Source organism: Falco punctatus (genome assembly GCF_963210335.1).
Source record: "Falco punctatus genome assembly, chromosome: 3".
Taxonomy (NCBI): domain Eukaryota; kingdom Metazoa; phylum Chordata; class Aves; order Falconiformes; family Falconidae; genus Falco; species Falco punctatus.
The window spans coordinates 28,980,120-29,005,618 of NC_137582.1; the positions used below are offsets into that span (position 1 = coordinate 28,980,120).

Genomic DNA, 25,499 nt, shown 5'->3' on the forward strand with positions numbered 1-25,499 from the left:
TGACACAGTGCTTCTAAAAGTATAATCTTTCATCCAGCTACTCAACCTGACTGCCCTTAGTCCAATAAAACAAGAAGGAAAAATAAAATGTTCTCCAAACTGCCTTTGATTTGCAACGCCAGTAACAGCTTACTATTGGGATAGTAGCTACTAATACACAAAATTTCTCCTTTATGCACATTTCTCCCAGGACACTCACTTGCCGGTTTACAGGCATTATCAAATGACAGTGCTTCACATCATCTAATGTTATTGCTTAAAATAATTTCCAGTAACTTAACCCAAACTTGTAACATTTTTACCACTTCCTCTTTGGGGCTTTCAGGGTTGCGGTTGCAAATTTAGTTGTGTACACTACTGAAGATTAGGAAAGAGGACAAATCCTTTCAAGCTTCAGCTCTTCTAACCTTTTGCACTGCACTGCTTTTGGTCACTTTGATCTCTAAGGGATTCATACTCTTTAATACGTACTGAGGAACTCTGCCAAACAATACAGTTCTGCATTCTTTAGCTGTGTGACAAGTAGAAATAACCTAGAAAATTCAGCCCCTTACTGCAAAACTCCGTGCAGAGATTTTTTCTCATGTGGGTTAGTTTTCAGATCTTTAGGTACTATTTTGAAACAGGCAGAGTAATCTTCACTTCTAACCAAACCACTTGGCTACTTGATGAATGTAATTACAGTGAAACAGGATGATCTGTGTTTCTTTGTAAAAGCAGAATTCCTCATCAAAGCTTACTTAACATCTGCACTAAGTTCAAGTGGTTTTCAGACAGAACCATGAATCCCCGATATCTACACTGCAGCAAAACCAAGCAGGTTCAGTAGGCATTCCTGTAGCACTGGAAAGTAAACATCAGTGTGATGACGTCTTTGTGCTGACTTGGTTGCAAGTCATCCTGCCCAATGCAAAATTATTCTTTTCTTCTCAGATATACATCATGTACCAATGAAAATATTATTTCACAAAGAGAATGCAAACTCATTCTATATCCGCAATTATTTTATCAGCAAAACACATATACAAAAGCCGCTAAACCTTGATAAAAAGAAACTATCTCAAATACATACCGCGAGGCTATTTCACAAGAAAACACCTAAACAAGCATAACTCGCAATTATAACTCACATGTAGAAAAGTCTGGTGAGCAGATCAGAAAACAGTATTATCACTCAACTGGATATTTAATAGTACATTACCTAGAAGGCTAATGCCTAAACGAGAGAGTCCCTGTCTCAGTCCTTCTCCCAGGCTCTCTGGAAGCTGCCTTCTCCATTCTTCTTGTCTGTTGTAATGTTCCTCATCCAGTGACAGCCTATCCATATTCCGAGCAAGACTTGTTGCCAGATTGGTAATTGACGTCAGCGTACCTAAATACATGGAGATAGACATTTGGTTCTGGATCAAAATGCTTTAATTTAAAACATGGAGATGTTCTATGCCTCACTGCAATACTGAGCTTATGAGCAGAACGGCAAGTCAATTGAAAAGTCGCCCATGTGTAGCATGCTTTACTATTCGTTAAGCATCACCACCCTGCTTCTCCGGTCCACGTCACGCCTGTCACATTAGCCTGCAACAGGTTTGCCCCACCAGTGGGAACAACTCCTCATTCGAACATCCTTCCCCAGTTTCTAAACTTCTGTAAGGCTAATCTAAACGGAGAGGTGTATGTGTGTGTGTGTGATGGAAAGGTAAACAAATATTTACAGAAGGAGCCCGGGAGGCCGCGTCCCGAGGGAGCCCAGAGCAGCCGCGAAGGGCTGGGGCAGCCGTGCCGCGGTCTCTCGGGCGGCCGAAGCCACGCGATGGCACTGTTTATACAGGCTTCGCACAACAAAAGCTGCTCCTGTTCTCAGGCCAGCCCAGCCCTGCTGTCAAAATCTATCCCCGTACTTACACAGTTATGACAACTGCATCTGCTTTTAAAAAAAAATAATAAAAAAAATAATAAACATGATGAGGCGACAGAGTGTAGAATTTCTGATGGTTAGCAGAAGTACAGAACACCTTTAATATTTCTGCAGTTATCACATGAAATACTGGCTGAGCCAATCTCCATTTCCCACTGGGAGGTTTAAAATTCTGAAGTTTCTGAAACATTCTTATGCACTGTAGTTAAGCGGTGATCTGTTTAATACATAAGATGTTATATGTGAGCTTTGTTACCCTCCCAGCATTTTGCTGCAGCCTAGCAAGCCAAACAAAGCTGCAAGCAATATTGTTTAAAACTTTAACACATCCTTTAACAACGCATGACAACAAAGCAGTAGTTGGAGCAACAAAGTGAAAGCTCTACCTTTGGAAATGTGTTTTACAAATGATGTTGTTCCTCTGGAAACTCCACTGACAAACGCTCCTGGGCCTCTGGTCAGCCCTTCATAGGGGAGCCTAAAGAAATCGGCTATGCCATTCCCTATGCTTCTCACCAGACTAGCCGGACTTCCAAGAATTTCCAACGATCCGACAACCCAGCCTGTGCGGAGAAACAAGACACATGTTACGGCTGCAAAAACTGCAGAAGCAGCAGTTGTGAAAAGGTTATTCCTTAATTATCTTTTTCACACTAGAATTCATCGCATTATGAACTTCCTTTGAGCAAAACACAGGAAATAACTCATCTACTATGAATTCAGAAATGGCAATCTTTCATACTTCGTAAATCAAAGAAATCCTTTTGGCAAACTCACAAATAGCTTTAGAATGACTTCCTTCCAGGAGCTTCCCGTATTTCTGCTAAAAGTGTGCTAGGGAGGCGGATGCTAGAGCCTCACAGTTATGGAGGAACAGGGCTGCAAGTTCAGATCGCTGGGTTGGTTTTAGATGCTATAAGGCAGCGTTGCGATTTCACATCCTTACGTGATAGAATTGTGACAGGGAGTTTACACTGATACAATGTACTGCTTTACGGGAGTGTGCAGGTCAATTGCTTGATGGAGTGTTAGGAAAGGAGATGCAGATTTTTGACAAGTGCTTAAGAAGTTATTTTAAATCCACCCCAACCCTTCTAAGCTGATCATTTTCTTTCAGAGTGCAGTGAAAGCCAGACAAATGTCTTTTGCTCAGTACAGTTGTGTAAACAGCAATGACATCTACATGCTGATTAGGTTACTCATAGGGGAGTATTCCTTATGCATATCCCAGGAGAGGTATCTGTGGATCTGGTTTCCTATATAAACGCAGGGTTGCCAGCAGCTTGCTGGATGGCCAAGCACACAGCAATCTGTTGCTGGAAAGCTGTTTGCAGGTCTTGTCTTTCTCAGGCTGGTTGGCAGCAGATTTATTAAGGAAATAGTGCTGCATAACTTTTTTTTTTCGGCAGCCCAGAAAGAGCGATTCAGAAATGGCAATAACCATTAAAGAGGAACCGCCTGGTCCTTGAGCCCCGGTACCATGAATTTCAACCGGCACTGCCAGAGCGACACAAGGCGCGACAGGGCCAGGAGGCTCTAAGACGGACAGACTGGCCTCCTGCTCTCCCGCTGAGGGCCCTTGATCTGCGCTGCCCTCCTCATTCCCATCTCATCACCACAAACTCCTGCTATCCAGATGCTTTTCTTGTTTTCTATTAACCCCTCCCAGTCACTCCTGTGGAAGGCTGAATCATGAAACTGAACAGAAGAGAAAATGTTACTCATATGAAATGAATTAATCTCATACTATCGTTCTAAGCTCCCGGAAAATCTATTATTCTTGTTGAATCTGTCCCACATTTCAGCCCTGGCAGGTTGAGAACTCCAGCATATGTAGTACAAAAAGCAGGAACCACAGTGGACATAAGGGAGAGGGTGGGATGGACTATGAAAACTAAAAAACAAGTACTACTGGCAACGCGACAAGCGGAGTGGCAACGCGCACTGTGGCCCCACGATGCCTGCCCTAGAAAGGCGCATCCCCCTGGCAGTCCTTCCCTGCTGGGGACCGGGGGAAGCCAGCGCTCTGGGCTGGGCCTGCGACTCCCTCGCTGTAGTATTTTTAATAAATTATCCGTGCCACTGTGTGAAGTGATGAAAAGCTGGAGGGGTGGGGAGGCGTGTACAGATGGAGTAGATGCTCTTTCTGTTTTTTGTGATCAATAATGTTGCAATAATCCCTTAGAGCCTTTTTTTTTTTATTTTTTCCCCTAAGTATTCTTGGCATTCCTTGTCCTGAGGTGGTGGTGGTATGGAAAGCTGCTGCACGACACCGCGGCTTCGTGCCCTGCAACACCCCCAGCAGGCACTGCCAGCCTGGGACACCGGAGACCCCAACTCCACTCACCTGTTCGGCCAGTCAGTGTGTTCAGGAATGAAAACCAGATTAAAACCAGCAATGAAACCAGTTAAACACAAAGCTGAGGTGTTGCCTGCTATCCCAGGAGTGGGCTGTTGCAGCCTGGCTCTGGCCTGTGGGCTGTCGGTTTTGGGAAGCTCTGGAAGGACCGTCCTCACCCTTGGGGAGCATGGGAGGAATGTGCAACCTGCAGCAAAAGGGACGCTCCTTGGCCAATGCTCAGAGCAAAACAAATGGCTCCTCACTGCCAGTATGGACTACCCAGCCCAAGGAGGAAGGTGTGGGAGCAAGTCAGGAATACTGTATTCCATGTCAATTACCATTTCCCAAAGTATGCTTAGAAATTAGATCTACTAATATGAAATAATTATGACTCCATTAGCAGAGAGCCACTGCATTTACTTTATAGGCAACTATAGGGTTAGATCTAGCTGATACTAGTGATATTTTTAAATAGAATTTTATTAACTGCTAAATAGAGGCCAACTTAATTAGAAAAGGATGGGAGACTTCCATTGCAAATTTTGCTAATTTGAGACAAGCAATGCTAATCAGCATATTTCAGCACAGCTCTCCAGCCCTGTTCATTGCTCACAAGATATGGATTCTGGCCGCTCCTTTGCAATGTATGGGGCAGCCTGATACACCCCCCACTAGCTGGCTTTGGGGCAAATCCTGCCCCCTCCCACAGGGCAGCAACGGTCTTGCACACAGCTAAGGACAAAATGAGACTATCCCACTTGGAGCATAAGGCAACAGCTGTATGGGAATGCCATTTGTGCAGATGCTACGATTTACGCGTCGGACAGCGGTGAGCAGAAAAGGGGTCAAACAACCCATCATTTTGCACATTAATGTGGTTAAAATGCAGGACAGTGAGGTCCTCTTCTTCAAGAGACCAACCCAAGAAGTATAACTCAGCTGTCGGTGAGGAAAGGACTCAGGGTTTGCAGACCATATAAAGCTTTTTGCTTGACTTCTTTCTTTTTAACTTTGTTGATACAGTCAGCCTTTATCAAGTGTCACAAACTCTTCAAAATAAAGCATGTTCTTTGCCCAAGAAAACAGTAAGTGATACAATTCACCATTTAATCTTGATAACCCCTTTCAAAAAATACATTTTAGTTTTAGTGCTGTAAGTGGGATTTAAGTAGTAACTAAATATATGCTTATGTAGTTACCTGAAAAGAAGTTCCACTGAAGCAGACTTTATTTCTTAATATTTAAACCTGCTTGATGTCAGCTACATCATGAGCCCAGAGCAAGGGGTGGCCTGTGCACTGTTGTACACTGCAAGGCTAGTGCAGGAGGAAAGACCCAGGGCCAGGTTCAGGAATCCCCAGCTAGCATATGTGCCTCACCTGGGATGCTGCAGATGAAAAGCCAGTATAACCCCAATTTCCTGCTGCAGTCTATCACCACTTGTATCACCACTCTGAGCCAGTTGTGGGGAGAAATATTCACGCTGTGGACCATATTTGGCCACAGTTTCACTCTTAATTAGCAAGAAACTAGATCTCGCCTTTTGTACTATGGGATTTGACTGTAAAACAAATCCAAACAAGTAGCAGAAAGAAAAACCTGCAAATTTTGCAAGCAAAATAAGGCAAGAAAATAATGAATCAGTGTACAATGTTCTGGTGCACAATTGTGCATGCAGTTGCCACAATCAGCTGTGCAAGTCAGGTATGCATACAGTGAAAGACCAGATCAGCATCTCACTACTTTGATTTATAAATACCTGAAATGCATGTGTACAATTTTGGAAACTGTGCACAGAATTCAGGTCACAGCTAGGCCTGCAGCACAAATGGAAGCATCAGGATTTCAGACATTCTGACCATTAGTATTGCAGGAAAATACATTCTACATTTCAGTGTGTAGTATGTGTGCGATCATGGACAAGCTTCCTCCTGTCTCAGGTACAAATTCCATTCTACACTTAGACACATCAGAGACCAAGTTTCATGACTTCTAAATTAATATTTATGGGAAACAGAATGTACCTGCTAACCTAATAGAATAATTGCTCACTATCGATCCTATATGGGAAAAAGTTAGTAACAGCAAACTTCATAGTTCTTGGATCAAAGGACAACAAACATCTGTGTGCCAGTTTAGCATGAAGGCTGTATGAAGAAAGACAGATTCCTAATCATAAACTGCAGCCAAAAGGAGTTTTAACAACAAAACAACATTCAAGGCTATAATTTACTTCTGAATGCAGAGCAACATACTGAATAATTTGATTAAATTTAGTTTTGGGGAGTTTATGTGAGGAATGTGGGTTGATTCTGACTAGTCCTATAATATAAAATGACAAAACCTAAGCCAGCTAGAATACATTTTTATGCTGTGTTCAGGGTTTCATAAAGCCTTCAGGCAACTGGCTAATGTTTAGCACAACTTTACAAATCTTCATTGGTGTCTGTTCAGACATTTTATTTTCCTTCTGTCACATGGCAGGACATGAAAGGTGTCTGAAAATATCATTATCAAACACTGTCTCAGAAAAAAAATAATTGTACGGCAAACATCTAGGTTATTCAGCTTGAGAGACAATCACAGAATCCTGGTCCCTAATAAAAATGTTACACGTTAAGGAAATGTACTGACCTGCTCTGAAAAGTGCTCCAGCAGCATAATGCATGGCCAAAGCATGGACAAGTTGCCTGGCAGTGGTGAAGATGGGTCCTCGCTCAAATACAGAGAAGGAGAGAGGGGTGTGATCTGAGGCTATATACAGTTTCAATGAAGCATGAATACTGACAAGGAGATTAACAGGTTGTATTGTTAATTTTCTTAACTTCACTGGCTTGACTAAAGCTCTTGCATGCTCTCTCACTTGTCCAGGCAGTGTCAGGGTAGTATCTGAAGTATTCATGGATCGACAAGCAGTTTTGTTTTCTGGAAGGTATGTATCAAACAAAGTCTTAATGTAGTAAATGAAGGTGTCCTCCACATACAGCCTAGCTGGTTTGAGCTCAAAGCTGAGGTCATTGATGTGAAACATGAAATTCTCTTCCTTGGAAAAAACAATGCAGAGTTTTATAAAGCAGTTTTCCTTATAGCTTTCCAAATCTTTGTTACAAACAATGAGGTTGTTCACTCTGGACCACTGCATGGTCTCATTTTTCTCTCCTTGGCACAGCAGGACTGCAAAATGGAAATTGGATTTGCTGTACAACTGATTGTCCAGTTGCAAGTCTTCACAATACACTTGGAGACTATGAAATTGTGGGAGGCCTTCTATGGCATCCCGTGGGAACTCCTGTGATAGGGGTCTCGGGTAGCTGGTGGTTGGGGCCATGTGGAGGAAAATGTTGTCTGCTGTGAGACGCAGAAGTTCAGATGACACTTTGTGGTTTGTAATATCATCAAAAGCAGCAAGACTTAACTGACTGATGAACACTTTCAGTGACAAGGTCTGCTCTTGAATTCTAGATAGGAGGAAAAAGTTTTGTTACTTCACGTATTTTGAGATGACCTAGCACCTTACTTTCTCAAAAACCTATCAGGAGACACGTTCTCTATTATATATGGAAAACTCCTTGCGCAAGTCCCATTAACGTTAATGGGATCTGGCAGCCTTAATCACCACAGTGGGTACCACCTTCAGAGGTCTTCTAAGAAATTAGATATTACACATCTATGCCAGGTTTCTCTTTCTTTCTTATTAGTCAACAGGATATTTTGGACAGGAACATCTCTATTTATACAGTAATTCCCTACTAAATTTGCAACAGAGCCAGATACTGAAGCAGACAACAAATACCATTTTCTGGTAATTCACGTACAGCATCAGCTGTTACAATATTTTCTGGGAGCTAATACTGAGCGTTACTATTATGGATAATGCACTTCACATCACATGCAGCAAGCACCCTCCAGTGAAGCCACCACAGCATTTTTATACCAATGGCACTGAGGGCCTCCCCCCCTCCAGTGTTAACTGCCCATTGCCAATTTAACTAGCAAGTGGGCTATTATGTACTGCTGATGACCAGTTTCTTGGGGATTAATACTTAATTACAGTGCAAATAAAAACAGTCCAACAAATTCCAGTCTAATTGTAATGGCGTTGCTGGAGGCCAGGCATTCTGCATCTTAGAAATAGGCGGTGTTATAATTGCACTTGAATGGAGCTGAGGACCAGGCTGCAGTGTGTTATGGAAGTGGGAAAGTCTTCTAAAGAGGAGTGAATGCAATAATAAGTACAGGTAATTACTGACTGCAAGGCTATTTCTACAGCCCTTGCACATCAAGCTTCCTACCAATTTTAGTGGGAGCTTGTACAATTATGGATGGCAGGGCCTGCCTAAATAATTTTTAAACTGATGAACACGCTTAAAATTAATTATGATGGAATGTGCCTATTTTTAATGAACAACTCAGGACTTCTTTTTGTATTACACATCTAGTGTTTACCCTCAAGTGACATGACTTTTGATGCTAGATTGTCCTTTTTAAACTGTGATATACAAAGCATAACATATGGTCTAAACATATGCCATAAAGCATGCAGCAATATTAAACAAAACAAACAGTTAATCCAAAGTTCGTAAGTCGGTTAACACTTTGAAAGCTGACTGACCTCTCAGCAGTATTTGGCAATGCTTTTTATCATCTTTTATGTGCTTTATGTACCTGTTGAGGTTGATCTCGACAGGTCCTGCTCTTCCTTCTGGGGCCAAGGTTATGACTATTGTTCCACACTGATGGGCAATGTCCACATAAACATAGCCAAAGCCAGTTAAGAACACAATCTAGTGGAGAGAGTTAGAAACACATGGAATGTTACTGAAATGACTGTTTTTAATGTCATAATTCAAATTAATTCTATTAATGCCTTCTGGTTGAGATCTTTTGCTCAAATCATGATACTGTTCAGGAAAAACAGAAACAGATTTCAATACTTCAGAAAATAACAGATCTGATACTTTAAGTATTTTGGTTGTACAGTACGATGAAATTTGCATCTCATCCTTCAATTGTATAACTGAATACTGTTAAATAATATTTCTTCTCCAGAAATAAGGAAGATGTGCTGGGGAGGAGGGAGGTTGTATGAAAAAAAGAATAAATTAGGAATTTTTGATTTGTGATTTTGGATTAAGGAGAAAGGCATACTCCTGGAGCTCTGCAAAATCCCACCTTCTACACCAGAAAACAAACCCTAAATTGACATTATTTTCCTGTGCCCTAGCTCAGAACTGGTTAGATGAATGCCTGATAGCATGATGCAAACCACATGAAGACTACAAAATAAGTAACATTTTGGATTCATGAAAACTTGCTTAACAACTCAACACTGAACACATTTTTAAGCCATCTAAACTGGTTTTGTGTGAAGACCTTCACAAGCAACATGGTGCCACACAGAAATGGCAAAAGTCTATTGGAAAGCATAAAACGTCTAAAAAGACAGGAAAATGGGAACTTGACAACAGGTTTGTGTTATAGATGTGCAAACTTTAATTCTAAACAATTTGTCCTTAGGAATAAATATTCTACCTAAAGAAATGACATATTGTTTTTGGAGCTTAATTCTGCAATATTTCCATGCAAGTTTTGTGTTTTTTCCAGAATATACAAGATTAAAGTCTTTTTAGGTTTGGAAAACTCCCAGCAGTCCTTGTTAGAGCAAGTTAGCTTCTGTTTTCTTGTAGGTCTACTATCAACACAATTGTTTACTAGACCGTAATGACACAAGTTATAATTTAAAGTAAAACTCAAGGAATAACACAAATATAATAGGCTAGCACAGGTATAATAAACAGTTGTTTGTCTTGAAGAATCTTTCGTGCTTTTAACAAGTCACCAGAAAGAAAAGCACTTGGAAGTTCAGTAGGATCAGCACTTAAAATGATTCTTGTTACACGATTTATAATAACCTTGCACAGATAATGAAATTTTGTTCATCAAATTACGTCTTTTTCTTCTGAGAATTACACATAGGAGTATTTCTAATTTTGATATGTCAGTTTCAATCCTTTGCTTATCTGAAAGAAATTCACAATCCTGCATGATAGCATTGGGAAAAAAAGGACATTTACTGAATTTTCAATACACCTTCATTATTCCAAAACCCCCTCACTGACAATCAAAGATTGGTCATTGCAATTCCAATCTCAGATGATTCTATCAAATCCTTTAATTTTAGTAAATTAATAATTTCTTCTTTTTAATAGGATAAGTAGTAAATATCTGTGACTAGGTAGAAAGAATACAAATTACTTAAGATCGTCTAAATCCCAGTTAGTTCACAATCGGAAGAGAGTTGTATGTGAAGCTATTAGCCTATTCCTTATTTACTTGTATTTACATTTTCCTAAGAGAAAGATGGAGTGAGAAATCCTGGGGAAATTCTCTACATGTAAATCCTAAAACTTCAATAACAAAAGGCTACACTTTTTATTTGAAGAGTTCTTCAAGTAGACAATGATCCCCAAATGTTGTCTTAGCATCTAATTCCTTCTAGGAGCCAGATACTTATAAAGAACCCTGGTCTGGCATAACATTAATGACTGAAATTTGAAACCTTGCATTGCCTGACTGGCTTGCTGAATGAAACTGAACTACTTGCTATATAACATAACACTCAATAATCAAGAGCATTTTGTGATTGGTCCCCAGGGAAAACATCTGAAACTAGTATTTCTTTCAAAGAGCCAAGCAGTTTATGTTGATTCCATGTAAACTAATGACTTCAAAGATGGAAAAAATTCCCATCAAAAAGAATTACTCCAGTCAAGGCAGTTTTCATTTACCTCAAAACAGGAGAAAAATAACAGAAGGAAAGAAAAGGGTTTTTTTTGTTTTGTTTTAGAAAGACACAAGTAGCTTCTGTGAAGACACAGAGGGAGAATGACAGTGATAATTTCTACAAGATGTAAAGATAAAAATCCTGTGATAATTAAGTTACCAAACAGACAGATTTTCCTGGATCCTGGGGGATTCTTTGCTTACAGGGCCTAGAAATTTTCAGGACTGATTTTTCCAGGGAACACCAGGTTCATTAGAAAGAAGTGAAAAAATTTCAGTGCTAGAAAGCCTGTATTTTTGACCTAGCTATTCTTAAAAACAACCAGTGAAGAAGGTAATCTGTATTCTAAAACTTCCACAGGAAGGGGTTTAGGAAGGGCAGCTCCCAAGACTTAAATAAAAAAAACCCTAAAAGCAGCAGAAAGGATATGCTTATTGCAGAGGAACAATATAACGTGCAGGTCAGGAAGACAACCATTTATGCTGTGAACTAGGAAATAGTTGATAATGATTTACTTGTGTTCCTTGATTGTTGATGTCCACAAAATCACTCCATTCATTTACTAATTCATCGGATGGCATCACTTTCAGCAGAATGCTGGGCAACAAATCTCTTGTTTTGCAATCCGGGTAGCTGGAGACTTGATGGTAAAGTTCATGATGAACCGAACATTCAGCTGGAATCTTTCTACAGTAAACTTCAAACTTCGGTGTATCTGAAATTTCATAAAATATACAAGATTAGGCCTTTCTAAAACCCGTATGAAATCAAAACTCACCTATGCTTACAGAAATTAGGGTTTCTGTTTGAAATATTACCAATAAATAAAAACATTACTTTTCTATTGGTTGGAATTTTATATATTTGGGTTTTTTCCTTTTCTATGTCATTAAGATTTACATAGATAATGTTCCACTTATCATCACATTAACAGACTGTAACTGGAATATTGACAATATGTTTTGTGTTACATTTGCAAATCTGAGGAGATTTAAATGTTCCATGGGATTGAACTGATGTCATCAAAACTCCACTGCCTACTAATTTCCTACAGCCAAGTCACCTTGACAGCTGGAACCAGGGAGACCCAAAAGCCTGGAGCCATGTAAGTTCATACTCCTGACCTCAGGATTAGCTCCAATAGCTTCCAGGCTTCAGTATCTTCCAGAGTCTCTCACTTTGAGACAGACCTTTATGAGGACCATCAAGTTCTTGTTGTAACTAAAACACATACTGAACTCAACTTTGTATTGGAAATACAGTGAAATAATTTATACTACAACAGTGCACTGTTTCTAATTACTGCATACTACCTACCTTTCAAGTTTTCTTTCACAAGCAATGGAACGGAACACCTATTATGGATAATTATACGAGGACTAGGATCTTCTGTAAGTGTTAGGTATGTCACGCCAAGATGCTCTTGATAAGTCAGTGCTATAGCTCTACAAAAAAAATACAGCAGATATATTTGATTATGCATGTTTTGGATGAAATCTTTACATATTACTACACTGGACAATTAAAAACATTCAAAACTAGCATCTGTAAGATTCTTTATGATCAAATTCCAATTTATATACATTTAGGCAAGTACATATCTCCACTGACAATTGTATTTAAACAGAAGGACACATGGAAATAGCAAAAAAAAGCAACATTAGAGAAGAAATTGCTTCACAGAGTCTACTCATGAGTTAAACTGAGCACGTGTGTTTGCAAGATGAGAGCCCTAGCCAGCAGAGATTTATATTAAATTAAAAACATGAGATTGTAGGCCCAAATTTTCAACATAAATCTTTAAAATTTTCCAGAAGAATTTGCATGCATACTTCTCTGATACACATGAAATATATTTTTAACAAATACATATATCTGCAACTGACAGCTCCACTGGAATGATCCACAATGCTATCACCCTTTCAAATGCTAATGATATGGATCATCACTAAGTAAATTTCTAAAATTAAAATAAATTAATTTAGTTCTGCTCATTCACTACATAAAACGTCTTCATGCATAAACACAAAAACTTTTTTTTTTTTCTTGTGCAAATGTATTGGCTATTTCTGTAAAACTTCACCTCATGGTGATTTTCAAAATCCAAACAGTCTGAAAATTTGGTTAGGAGCAGAAAATCCTTTATGTCTATCTCAGAATTACAAGGAATCCTTTTCTTGTTTTTCCCATTAAATTTTTTTTTCAAATCTGAAGACTGTCTAGGAGTCTTTGTTATCCACTATGACACCTCTTAGACTCTGCAGAGGAACTGTATGAGGGTTTGCATGTTATCAAGCCCTTCAGACAAGAGAAATAGCATATCACTGGTAATATATACTGATGCAGCTTCTCTAATTTCGGCAGATTGTTTCTTGTTAATACCAGTATAAGTATGAATAGATTCAGATATCAGGTCTGAAAACTGAAGTTGGGCACCTGACACGTCATTGGACTGTTACTTTTAACTAGCTGGATGGATTTTTTTGTAAGTAGAATGCACATTGGATATTTCAAGCTTTATAACTTGGAAATATTTCCTTGTTGTAATCTCAAAATAGTTTCATTCTTTTCTGATTTTTCTGTTTATCTTCTTATTATTCTTACTAAAATATATTTTTACCTTTTATAAACAAAACCCAAATTTTTCTGTTGTATTATTTTACACTGTCCTTGAACTCGTTACCCATAAATTAAAGAGAACCATAATCTTGAATATAAACTTTTCATGCTCTTTTGTATGCATGTAAAAAATAGCAGCCCATACATTTTAAAAATTGTACAACTTGTACACGGTCATAACATTAAACCATTTATAATAAAAGCATCAAAACCATCAGAAGATAACAATTTTTGAATTGAAGTAAGACTTGCCTTTACATATGGGGGGCATGTGTTACTCTGACTTTTGCATTAAACTCTTACGGTTTCTTACTAGCTGAGGCTTTACAGCAACAAGCAAAGTTCATTATTCATGACTGTTCAGGGTACAGTACCTGGTACAAAATCCACTTTCAGTACAAACCCCTGTGGGCACTGCCACGCTCTGTCTAGCAAGCTCTTGTTTAATGACAGCTGGTAGGCTCCACAGCTCGCAGCTCGCACCGTAGCTGCCTGGACTGAAACTCAGCAGCACGCGTTTTTCAGAAGGAGGCGCTCCTGAATTTAAGGGACTGGTGTCCGACATCAGGTCCCAGCAGGGCACAGCACTCAGCCCCTCACTGGGTGGTGCCCCAGCTGGACTGATGCTGAACACTGTACTGTCTGGTGAGTGGAAGCTCTGGAAAGGAAAAAGATGGTGGCAGCATGACTTGCTGGTTCCTTACAGAAGTTTATTCGTGTTGATCTTGCACAGAACAGCCTCAGGAGCCAATAACTGCAACGAACTAAAGGTTGCACTAAGTCCACTGCATTAAAAGTTATTTGGCCAAATTCTGTCTTCAGGTATACTTACACAGTTAACTGAGCACGGTTACCTACAGTCCACTCTCAGTTCCATAAAATAGCCCTACCAAAAGCAACAGTTACATCACTGTAATGTAACTGTGAGAAGAAAATCCATTTATAGATATAAAACTAACAATGGATTTTAACCTCAACATTCTTCCAATTCCCCGTCCCTTAAGACTGCCACAAAATGCATAATGCACAAATGTACATACCGATGTGAAGAAAACTAATGCAGAAGGAAAACAATACAGAAACAAGGAACTTTAAAAATTTGTTTATCTGCCAACTCCTCTAGCAAGTTTGACTCTGAGAATTCTTTCCACATATTTTACTATAAAGGTAATCTTCAATAAATATGTATAATTGGTTGATTACAATATATTGACCATGCATACATTTTGGTTCCTGTAAGCTAGTCCTTAAATATCCTGTGTGTTTATTAGAAAACTGATATTCATGATTTGATGCAGTTCGCTGAAATACATAACCTTTGGGCACGTCTCTAGTTCTGCAGCTTTGTTCAGATAACTGGAATCTTCCCAAAAGGATAACAAAAAGTTTTCAGCTTGCCAGGCCAATATACCTCTTTTACACGCGAACTCAGTAAAAATTTTGAGAACAATTTCAACAGCTACTACGGATTACTCTGCTTATTTTACAGAAATGGCCATTAGTGCCTGAACAGATGGAGAACAGGCAGAACTAATTCTGCAATGTGCAAGAATCTCCTGCTTTGCACAGATTTCTGATCACAGATATTACTGGAGTTGAATTTACCCAGGATTCTTTATTTTAAATTAAAATTGTACAAAATAATTTATCATTATTATGTCTAAAGATTTCTGTTCAAGCTTTGCTATAAGCAGTTGAGACCATACAAACCTAACCACCCGTGTACTGCAGAGGACAAACTAAACCAGTGTCCACAGTGCCTTACCTCTTTTCCTGAGTGGGGCTGGGAAACGGAAAGCTGTGGCCTATAATAGATTTGATATGATGTATCGTTGATTATTGTTGTCTTATCTTCTATCTGTAGAATTTGTATACCTTGTCGAACCATCGAAGAAATGCAGAATTGACACAACTGTATGATAATAAAAACGATGATGAGGACACACACAAAACATATTGAAATATAGTGACTGAACTGCCATTTTCTCTCTGACTGTGGAAAACCTGTCTATATTGGTGCACTTCCTAACTGGAGCCACGTCACATACTTTTGAAGTTGCATCTGTCAATGTTTTCCATCAAGGTTGAGAATTCATTAATTCTTTATCCAGGGGATATTGCATTATCTTGATGAGTTGGGCAGAACTTTTTTGGTGATCTAATTCTTGAAATTATACTTCATACACTGTTTATACTCTCATTATGTTTTACATGTATTAACATAATTAGGGAGGAGCTTTCACACTGCGTACATTTGATTGATTTCACCTGCTATATTACTTTATTTTTAAATAATGAAGTTATAAATCATGGTAATTTTCTTCTAACCTTTTGATGACCTGGAAAAGCACCAAGTTTTATTTCAGCTTCAATAAAACCTTCTTCGTCCAACGTTACTACTTCCCCATTATCAGCGTCCTTCCATTTCGGGGAGGTCACATTATGAACCAGTTTAATTGCCACTGATTTATGCACAGTATTAGTATTTGCCCAGTATATTCCAACCTGAAAAGCTTCCTGCAAGTGAAAAATGACCAATTATCACTCGTTAACAATTTGATACACTTCTACTAGAGTTAAATGTAGTTTCCAGTATAAAGTCAAACTCATTTCCTGCCTTTCCCCCTTTCATTCTTTCTATGTGGTACAAAAATAGAGAAAACCACTATGTGAATACAGGACTGATCCTCACACTGGAATCAAGACCATAGCCTACACTGAGACATGTTAATAGGTATACCTTTTGTTTATTAACAGACATGCATGGGGGAAATAAAGGATGGTAAAATAAACAGCAAGTATCAGGTTGTACAATTGGAATCGACCAGCTGCTATGTCAAATTATTTAAATTCTTACAAAAATAAAAATATTGGGGTTGTGATAAGAAAGCACATGCAGGGCCAAGCTAAGGTATGTCAGAAGATCCGTTACACAAAACTCTTAATTCAGGAAGGCAGGCAGCCTGAAGAATCTTCCTTATTTGTAATACACCCTACCTCATTATCAAACCTTTCTTGATAGCATAAAGCTATGAAACAACTCAACCTAAAACACTCAAACCAAACATTCCTTCCTGTCTGTCAGCTTTGCTACTGTGGTCAAAACACTTCCCAGATGACAGGCTGGCATAGCAGGGGCCAAAGTCTTTATCTGGCCTTTACAGCACTTCACTTGGGCTGCTACATTATGCCCATGTTGCGGATTCACTGCCTGAATAGGGAGGAAGGTGAGAGGGCTGCTGGATCAGATGGCATGCAGGTCTTCTTTCTACAGTATCTTACAGGCAATTTTTAACTATGCATGTTTAAGACATGTTCTTCAAACACTGCTATCAAGTACGTTGTCCTACACACTTGGTGACTCAGTGAATGTGGCAAATTTCTGTTGTTATTTCTAGTCCTCATTGTCTGACTAACAGATACAGTGACTGGAAGGTGGGAATCACCTGGGTTAACAGCAATTCTTCAGAATTGGCATGTTTAGCAGAACTGTGCCTGTTAACGTGAATGGCAAAGTTACCTCGAAGTTGGGAGGTATAATTACTTTCCCAGTAGGTACTTGAAGAACGATCTTCTCTCCTTCAAACAGCCAGAGGTCCCACTTGGACTGATTGATAAGCAAAGCCCAGGGCAGCAGTTCTATCAGCAGCGTTTTAACACACGGTTTCCACACTGACAGCTTTACCCGCATTGGGCTATCCCACTGGGACAGTTGTTCGTTGCTGTTCAAAAACAAACAAAAAAAGATAAAGCCAAAGGAATAATGAATTCAAGATTACAAATAAGAAGCTGTCATTTTCAGAAATTTGCGTTTTTTTTGATTTTGAAATAGAAAACCAGTCTCCTCTTACCTTATCATTCTGGAACATACTGAGATGCTGCCAGACAGATCTAGCTATATGCAGGCTGTAAAAATGTATTTTTAACTATACAAACTCAACCTAAATTTGGTCAATTAAAGAAACTCCTTAACAGATTTACCACTGTCCTCCAGAACTAAACCTGTGACTTCTGTAGTTAGAAAAATAAAATCATATTTCCATTCTTTTTTCATCAACTCCTCCTACAGCAACTCCCTGTTTCTGTACTGAGACAAACAACTTCTGAATAAACAACAGTTTCTAGAGCTGCAGTAAAGAAGATGCATTCACAAAAAAATAGTTCCATTTTTTTAATCCTTGCTGATGTCATCTTCTCAGTGTAATCAAGGGCAGCCCCTAGGCCAAACCACATTTTTTTGCCACCTGCAACAGATTCTGCAGCTTACATACAGGAATCATGTAATTACTGAAAACATATTCACTGTTGATCACCTACAGTCTTCTTGAACATGATTCCAGTTTATCTGAAAAGGCAATGCAACAAACATGAAGAAGGTTTAGCAAAGAATTACCTGTCTGAATCCTTTCTATTATATGGCCATGCAGGCTGGGGAGGATTAGCAGTGCCATAGAACTCGGACAGTATTTGGCTGACATTGCCACCTGGATGGGATTTAGTTGTTATCTGTTTAATTAGCGTGGTTGAGATAGGGACTGCACACTCTGATGGATCGTCTTCCTCCCTGTCATTGAAAATAAATTCAGTCACACAACAAGATCAAGCATGAGTAGCACTCACATTTTCTTTAATGAAGCTTTCCAAGCGTACTCTGCAGTAGGAAAACTCTCAAGGTAATCACGGATGAATCAAGTTATGATGTCTTAACAAGTTCCTGAGCATTAGCTGACACGCCTGAATTTGTTATGACACTGCAATGATCTTTCTGTCTGAGACTCTAGAAACTTCAGTATTCTCAAAACACATTTCAAGATCATTTAGGAATTTATTTTGCAAAACACAAAAACATGGACTGCTTAAGCAAACAAATGCCAAAGTGCTTAGGATAGTTCTACCAAATTTAATATTTCCTATCACAGCATTTCAGGCCACACATACTTGTTCTATTGTATCTCCTCTGTGTATATCATACTTTAGGAAAAAAATGCACCAGAAGTTAAAGTGTAAATTATTCCTTCTTCTCCATAGAAATGAACCATTTTCAAGGAAAATGAGTATTCTACCTGGCTTGAAATGTCAGGTGGTGTGTAAGATCAGGCTCTATATTTTGCAGTGCTTTCTCTTGTCCTTTCCCTGGAATGACCTGTGTTTCATTCAGTCTCAGACTTCTTTTTTCCAAATGTATGATAATTGGGTCTGGAAGATGGCTCCTTACAATGAAAAGAGGGCTGAAAACAATCTACAAAAAGAAAACAATATACTAATTTATGGCTAATTCTACTCCAGTATTAGAACTGCTGAAAAAAGCTATTAATAAATCTTTGAAGTGGTCATTCTGCCCTTATTTCATTATATGACATATAAGGCATAAACATTTAGATTTCAGAGATGTTAAATGTACTTACTAATCGTTGCTGCATGTGAGAGTTGGGCTCTAAAGTCAAAATTGTGCACCACACATATGTAATTGAACTCTTTGAAGATGGTACCTGTATGCAGAGAGATCAGAAGCATTACACTAAAATTATTTCAGGATGTTGATGTTCAACATTTCATATCAAATAGCAGTCTAAACAAAAAAGTCCCCACGTCTCTCTGATGTTTTATTAATGCTGTATTCCATATAGCTATTTTTAGTCATACCTGAATGACAGTGCTGTGTTCTGTATGTTTAGAACTTAGAGAGACGTCCTGGGACCAGTCTTCATCTCCTGTAGCTTTCACACTCAGCTCGGTCAGCTCATCGTTTTCTAGGACATATGAAGGCAACTTCTGCTTGGCTGCAAGGCAGTTGATGTGTTCTTTAACAACAGCCTGTCCATCCTGACTAATGTAGTGCTGAACCACTTTCAGTTCAATACTTTCGGAAAGGTAACTACAGACTGTCTGTCTTCCACAGATTAGGATCTAAAACATACAAAAATATGCAGCTCATATATAAACAATTGTGAAAAAGAAAGGTCAAAATTGAATTACAGAGTGAAAACCTGTAAAAGAATAATCTTCCTATTTCAGGTTTTCCCAAGCACTGCTGAAGGCAGTGAATGGTAAAACATTATTTTTATTGGCCAAATGTATGTGCAATTTTATAGAAACCTAGGCATTAAAACACTTGAAATATTGCTAAGGCAGTATCCGGGCTTGAAAGAAACATGTAAAATATCCACTCTTGTTCCCACTGAACTCAGCAGTACTACCCACTGCTGACATAGCTTTGGTTTGGATTTTAAGAGTACTGTTATGGTCTCTGAAAAGCTGAGCCCTTTCTGAGCAGACACAGCGATGTACTTCAGAAGAAAGGTTTCTTTCACCTTGCTTTCCCATCACAATCCAGTAATCCAGACCTGTCAGTATTTTTGCTGTTCTAAAGCTTATAATTCCATTAAATGGCTGTACCATATTTCTGTATTAAGTGCACTCACCTAGAAAATGACCAAATTAGACCCAGAGTTGTTGCTGTCCATCATGCGTGAATTTTTTAACATAGAACATATATCTGACTTTTTCTAAGCGATACCAAAGAACAGCATTCCACACGTATCCCTGCTACAACCATCTTAATTTCCTTTTCATTAACAAGGGCGCACACCATAACTACAACCTACCAAGCAAAATCTCAGCAGGGCTTTCAGTGACACCAAGCACTGTTTTTGGCTGATTAGCTATATTCCTGTTGTACAACATAAGGTGCTCTGCCATATCCATGAACTGAACATGTTACGTCCATCACATGCTCTGGCTTCTGCCAATGCAGGCAGAATGGCTGCAGTATTATTACAGATCTCTTGACAAAGATAGGATGGGAAAAAGTACTGCACAGCAGCCCACTTTCAAATGTTAATTTGGTCATACCTTCTTTCTCTTTTAACAATACAAAGGCCTGAATTACAACCCAGAATAAGATATGAACAGTTTCTTAAAAAAATAAAATAAAATTCTGCTTCTCAAGAGCTTAAAATGTGCAAGAGAGTGTGTAACGAGCACTCAGACTGGAAACCACACAAAGGGATGTTTACTAGAACATGTAAAATATGTGGTGGCAATTGAGCTTTTAAATGCTAAGATCCATACCAAAGTGAAGAAAAGAGTTGTAAAAACTCCTGAAAATGACCCCAGAAAACTGTTATACTTGTTTTTTTTGCGCTCAGATGGAGAGAACAACTAGTAAAGTAGCTAATTCATGAATAGATAAGTTTAAACTACTCATGTTATTTTTTGAAAACTGGATCAAATACTTACTTGCTTTTGCACTCCACTGAGCTGCCGAACCTTGATTATAAGTGATGCTGTCCAGCCCTTGTACTGAATGGTACGAATAAAAGTCCCTGTATTGTCCACACCAAATGGTTCAGACCACCGCCAGTTTCCCCAGCCTTCAATACAGATGTGTAACAGCTGGAAAGAAAGCAATTACTACTTCAATACATAACTGGGAAAAAACAGCCTTGCAGTAGGATATGAATTCCCATGGCAGTGAAATATGCTTGGGTTTAGAAGTCAGCAATGCTAAGCACACCAGTTCCCTGAATGATCCCCTCATTCTGTGATTCTGTGACTTCAGATACAAGCAGAAGAATCAACAATACCATAAGATGGCTATGCATCATGCATTTCTATAAATTACCTGCTTTAACAGTGTATTTAGGATGATAAAAATGCAGCACACAACTGTTCAGAAAAAAAAGGGTAGGTAGACTAGAGAGCATAAAACAGGAAATAAGAGATTTTACTGCCCTTGAAATAGTTCTAGAAATCCACCCTCTTTATTACCAGCAAGGTGATATGGAATGCAGGTCCAGGCCAGATTTTTTGCCATCAGAAAAAGACAGAAAATTACAAATATCCTTCCCTTCAAAATAAAGAAGGATGCAAATCTATTTGTAGGTATACTTGCATAGGTCACATACATATGTGTGTTAAATGCAGAACTTAGCGTATTGCTGAGAGATGGGAAACATTTCATTTCTTACACAAATGTGGTGGCAAGTTCAAGCTTGACTGCATGAGAAGAAATTTAACTGCATAATTATACTCCCTGTGTGATTTATTCCGGAAAAGGAGTGGCTTTTTTCCAGTTTAACTTAAATCACTTCCAGAGCAATACAGTCTTTCATCATTTGAAGAGCCTTTCATCCATTTACCCACCATACGCACTTACCTCTATCCCATGGAGATTCTTTAAGCCAGAGTAGTGAAAATTGGTACTGTTCCATGTAGGTCAATGAAGTTACATAAATTTACGCCAGCTGAAGATCTGGCTATTTAGCTCTGTATAGATCTTTTGTGGCTGTGCAAACTTAAGGATGTGAGTTATATATAAGGGATCAAAGCAATAAGCATTCTGGGTAAAATTTATTCTTTGCAGAGGGCCAGCACAGAGCCTAAGCATCACTTAAGTCCTTTAAAACAGTTATATAAAGGCCTTGTGGGAATTCTTTCTTGAGGGTTGAATTTCACTCTGATTTTGGACATCTGTCATTAATTAATTTAAGTAATTGAGAACAGGATCAGGCCCAAAGTTTGATTATTTACACTAGAAAAAAATCGAAACCTGTAAATATTATGTTCTCCCATTATTTGTTTCCAGAAAGAGATAGCACTGGCCATGGGTCTGGTCAGTTGGACTTAGTGAAGGGCTGGACGTTGGGTTTTTTCATTGTTTTAAGAACCAACCACAGCAACAACTTTCAAAGATATTACAACTCAGTAGCCTGTTTGCAATTTGTGGTATCCTCAGCACAAGTTACACACAGAACAATAACATCCATTCAGTGGGTGGCTTTTGAATTTGCAAGAGTGATGACTGTTGCATTCAGATTCAAATTAGTTTTAAGCTGGAAGCACAAAGGCTAATAAGTGCCAGTGTGAACATGGGCATGTATCTGGATATGCATATGCGTGGGCACAGCTTTATATTCAAGAATATGTTGAGGGAAGCTGTGCACTAGGACATTCAAACTCATAAACAAACATGCCTCTTTGATTCTTAAGTATTAGTTACAGAAAACGAAAAACAAAACAAAACAAAAATTTCCAGTTGCAGTGGCTGGAATCAGTTCAGGTTCTTACAGAGGCAGCTGGGAATAAATCTCATCACATATGAAAACCAAGAGAAACAAGAAAACTGTTTACTTTGGAGAGTTTGGTAGCTGGAAATGACAGCCAAATAATGAGAAAAGGTACTAAGTGGTTAGTTTCAGCTAGAAGGCACACAAAATACGGTGTACTCCAAAGACAGATGTCATAGAACTGCCATAATTGATGATTAGGAATTGTATGTAGCTCCAATATTAGGATGTCTCCCACCCTGTATAAACAGCTTTGCTCACGAGTTAGAATGTTCCCAAGGAACACACGGTCAGCTTTCCCTGAGCGGTCATTAGCTGCCAAATGCTGCCTTACTAATTTTCTTTGTAGCACTGTGATTAGTCTGCATTTAATTTCATGGTTCAGAAAGAAAAATAAAAAAAAGCTATTATCATATATTGGAAATTTCTTATTTTATAAACATAGTATTTGCATATTAGTTAATGCTACGTACAAAGGAACAGCCCTCATCAGTTAAAGATATCTAATATATATGTATTCATGACATAACAATATAAGAATTGGGTACTGTGCACATTTACTTTTGAGCCATGAGCCAAGAAACTGCATTCCATGAAAATGCAAAGGAATCTCTGGGTGAATCAGTTATTTAAATGTGAGATTTCTGGAATAAAGCTAGAAGCAATTAGTAAATGACACTAAGTGATACAGAGATATATGGCAGGAAATAAAAATTGAAGTAATTTTAGAAAATTGAGTAATCAACTGTTAGTGTTATTTCAGCAGAAGATGTCATAATAGATGGCGTCAGATACTCAACAAGGCAGAGCTCTGATGTTATAAAACTGACCTAATACTACAGATTCACAGTAATTGCCATGTAACTCCCTTTCATTTATCAAACTTTAAGTAAATCCTAAATACTTATTAGACAGTCTGCTTAAAAAAAGTTCAACAAGCATAGCGAAGTATGGTACATATATCAGGAGAAAAGAAAAGTCATTGCAAAAAGATACAAAAATATTCAATGGACTTTAAAGGCATTCTAACAAATATAATCCAGTGATAAGTGGCAATTTATAGCTTAGAATTTAAAACAGACTATCTATTGTATATGAGAAGATAGGCACTCATGCAACCACTTGATTTCTGCATTTTCTGTTACAGAAACATATCAACAGATAACAGATTTTTTTGTTTTGACTAGACTTGGCCGAGGTTTGGATTTGTAATTCTGAGCCATTATGAATTTCTCTTTTTGGGAGGGAAAGAAATTGCCTTCAGGGAGGCAGACTAAGATGAAGGTGCTCCTAATGGAGCGAATGGCTAGAAAAGCTGTATTCGTTATCATGCCTCTTCTCAGAATGTTTCTATTCACTCCTGAAATTTTACTTAGGTTTTCAGCTAGACGTGTGAGTGAAGGATACAATCTGAGTAAATAAAGCTAAGTGTCATATGACAAGGCATGAAGATTAAAATGGAGGATTAAAAATGAGACTAAGAAGGGAGCCTGTCCAGAAAAGGCAGCATTTTCCAGCTGTGTAAGTAATTTAAAGCTTGTGCCCTCAGAATGCTTAGTGATTCAAATTTGATTTCTACTTTGCTTGCAGATCCACTGAAGTTAACTTGGATTCACTGTAGTTAGATTGTATCTGTCTTCTAAGTGGAACGGGAAAACGCTTTTTGAAGAATAAGGGTTGTTAGTCTCAACTCTGTGAGACTGTGAGAAATCAAGTGAGGACCTGGTTGATGGCGTGGCAGCAGTTGTACAAGATAGCAAAATAAAAAGCTGTGATGATGCAGCAGCATGGAAGAAACAATGACATGGAGATGCGACCTTAATTCTAAGACTTGAAGCTAAATGAATTTTTAATTACAAAATTAAAGGAGAAGAATGATAGGTATTTTTTCGTTGTGTTTTCAGGATACAAGGTGGCCCTTGACCAGGATTAGGACTTACAACAATAAAACCAATTAGTATTTGAGGAAACAGCAAATGAAATGTTTATTCTGCAAATTACCAGCTGCAGCAGCCATCAGAAGAGTTTGAATTTCAGAATGGCTTCATTTACTCATGGGACATGAGAGATCTGACCAGTTCTATGCCATCAGTCCTTGTAAGAAAGAAGGCCAGTACAGAGCATGGGAGAAAGCAATTTCTATCACCCCTATGCTGGTTAGTAGAAAAAAGTTCACACTCGGCAGACAAACTGACCCTTGTGGGCTCCTGGACACGTTGCAAGCCTCAATACAACCTGCAAAGCAGGCCTGAACCTTGCAGGAACAAGTTGGCTTTACATTACATACTGTGGAAAAGAAGTCTTTTGGTTCAGGAACAGTAACCAAATTATGAAGGTTCATGTGATTCAACAATAATATCAATCCCTATCCGCCCCAGATATTACTTAGAAAGTCAATTACATATAATAGAATATAACCATTGATTTTTAATGCAGGACCCCAAAGAAAAGCAGCAATACATTTATCACTACCTGAACAGTGTAAAATAACATACTTTTTCCTTTTTTTTTTTTTCCTGATGTTGCTCTGTAAATGACCTGGGAAGGTGAGGAGCGGCTGAGGGAACTGGGGTTGTTGAGCCTGGAGAAAAGGAGATTCAGGGAAACCTTATTGCTCTCTGCAGCTACCTGAGAGGTGGCTGTAAGCAAGTAGGGGTCGGTCTCTTCTCCCAGATAACAAGAGATAGGACAAGAGGAAACAGCCTCAAGCTATGCCAGGGGAGGTTTAGATTGGGTATTAAGAAAAATTTCTTCACTGAAAAGGGGGTCAAG

The 25,499-nt window shown here is 38.6% G+C and overlaps 1 protein-coding gene across 7 annotated transcripts in view; it reads right to left on the reverse strand.

The window, feature by feature from the left end:
- VPS13B (vacuolar protein sorting 13 homolog B) overlaps positions 1-25,499 on the reverse strand; it is a 477,951-nt gene that overhangs the window by 17,185 nt on the left and 435,267 nt on the right. For all 7 annotated transcript variants that reach the window (XM_080380100.1, XM_080380101.1, XM_080380096.1 and 4 more), the window contains 15 exons: positions 20,899-21,054; positions 19,303-19,566; positions 19,065-19,148; positions 18,723-18,898; positions 18,053-18,223; positions 17,180-17,381; positions 15,988-16,176; positions 15,425-15,571; positions 14,034-14,317; positions 12,358-12,485; positions 11,556-11,755; positions 8,922-9,040; positions 6,891-7,714; positions 2,302-2,478; positions 1,202-1,372 (listed from right to left, as the gene is read on the reverse strand). In XM_080380100.1, the coding sequence (XP_080236226.1) occupies positions 1,202-1,372; positions 2,302-2,478; positions 6,891-7,714; positions 8,922-9,040; positions 11,556-11,755; positions 12,358-12,485; positions 14,034-14,317; positions 15,425-15,571; positions 15,988-16,176; positions 17,180-17,381; positions 18,053-18,223; positions 18,723-18,898; positions 19,065-19,148; positions 19,303-19,566; positions 20,899-21,054 (3,292 nt within the window). The remainder of the gene's footprint in view (positions 1-1,201; positions 1,373-2,301; positions 2,479-6,890; positions 7,715-8,921; positions 9,041-11,555; positions 11,756-12,357; positions 12,486-14,033; positions 14,318-15,424; positions 15,572-15,987; positions 16,177-17,179; positions 17,382-18,052; positions 18,224-18,722; positions 18,899-19,064; positions 19,149-19,302; positions 19,567-20,898; positions 21,055-25,499) is intronic.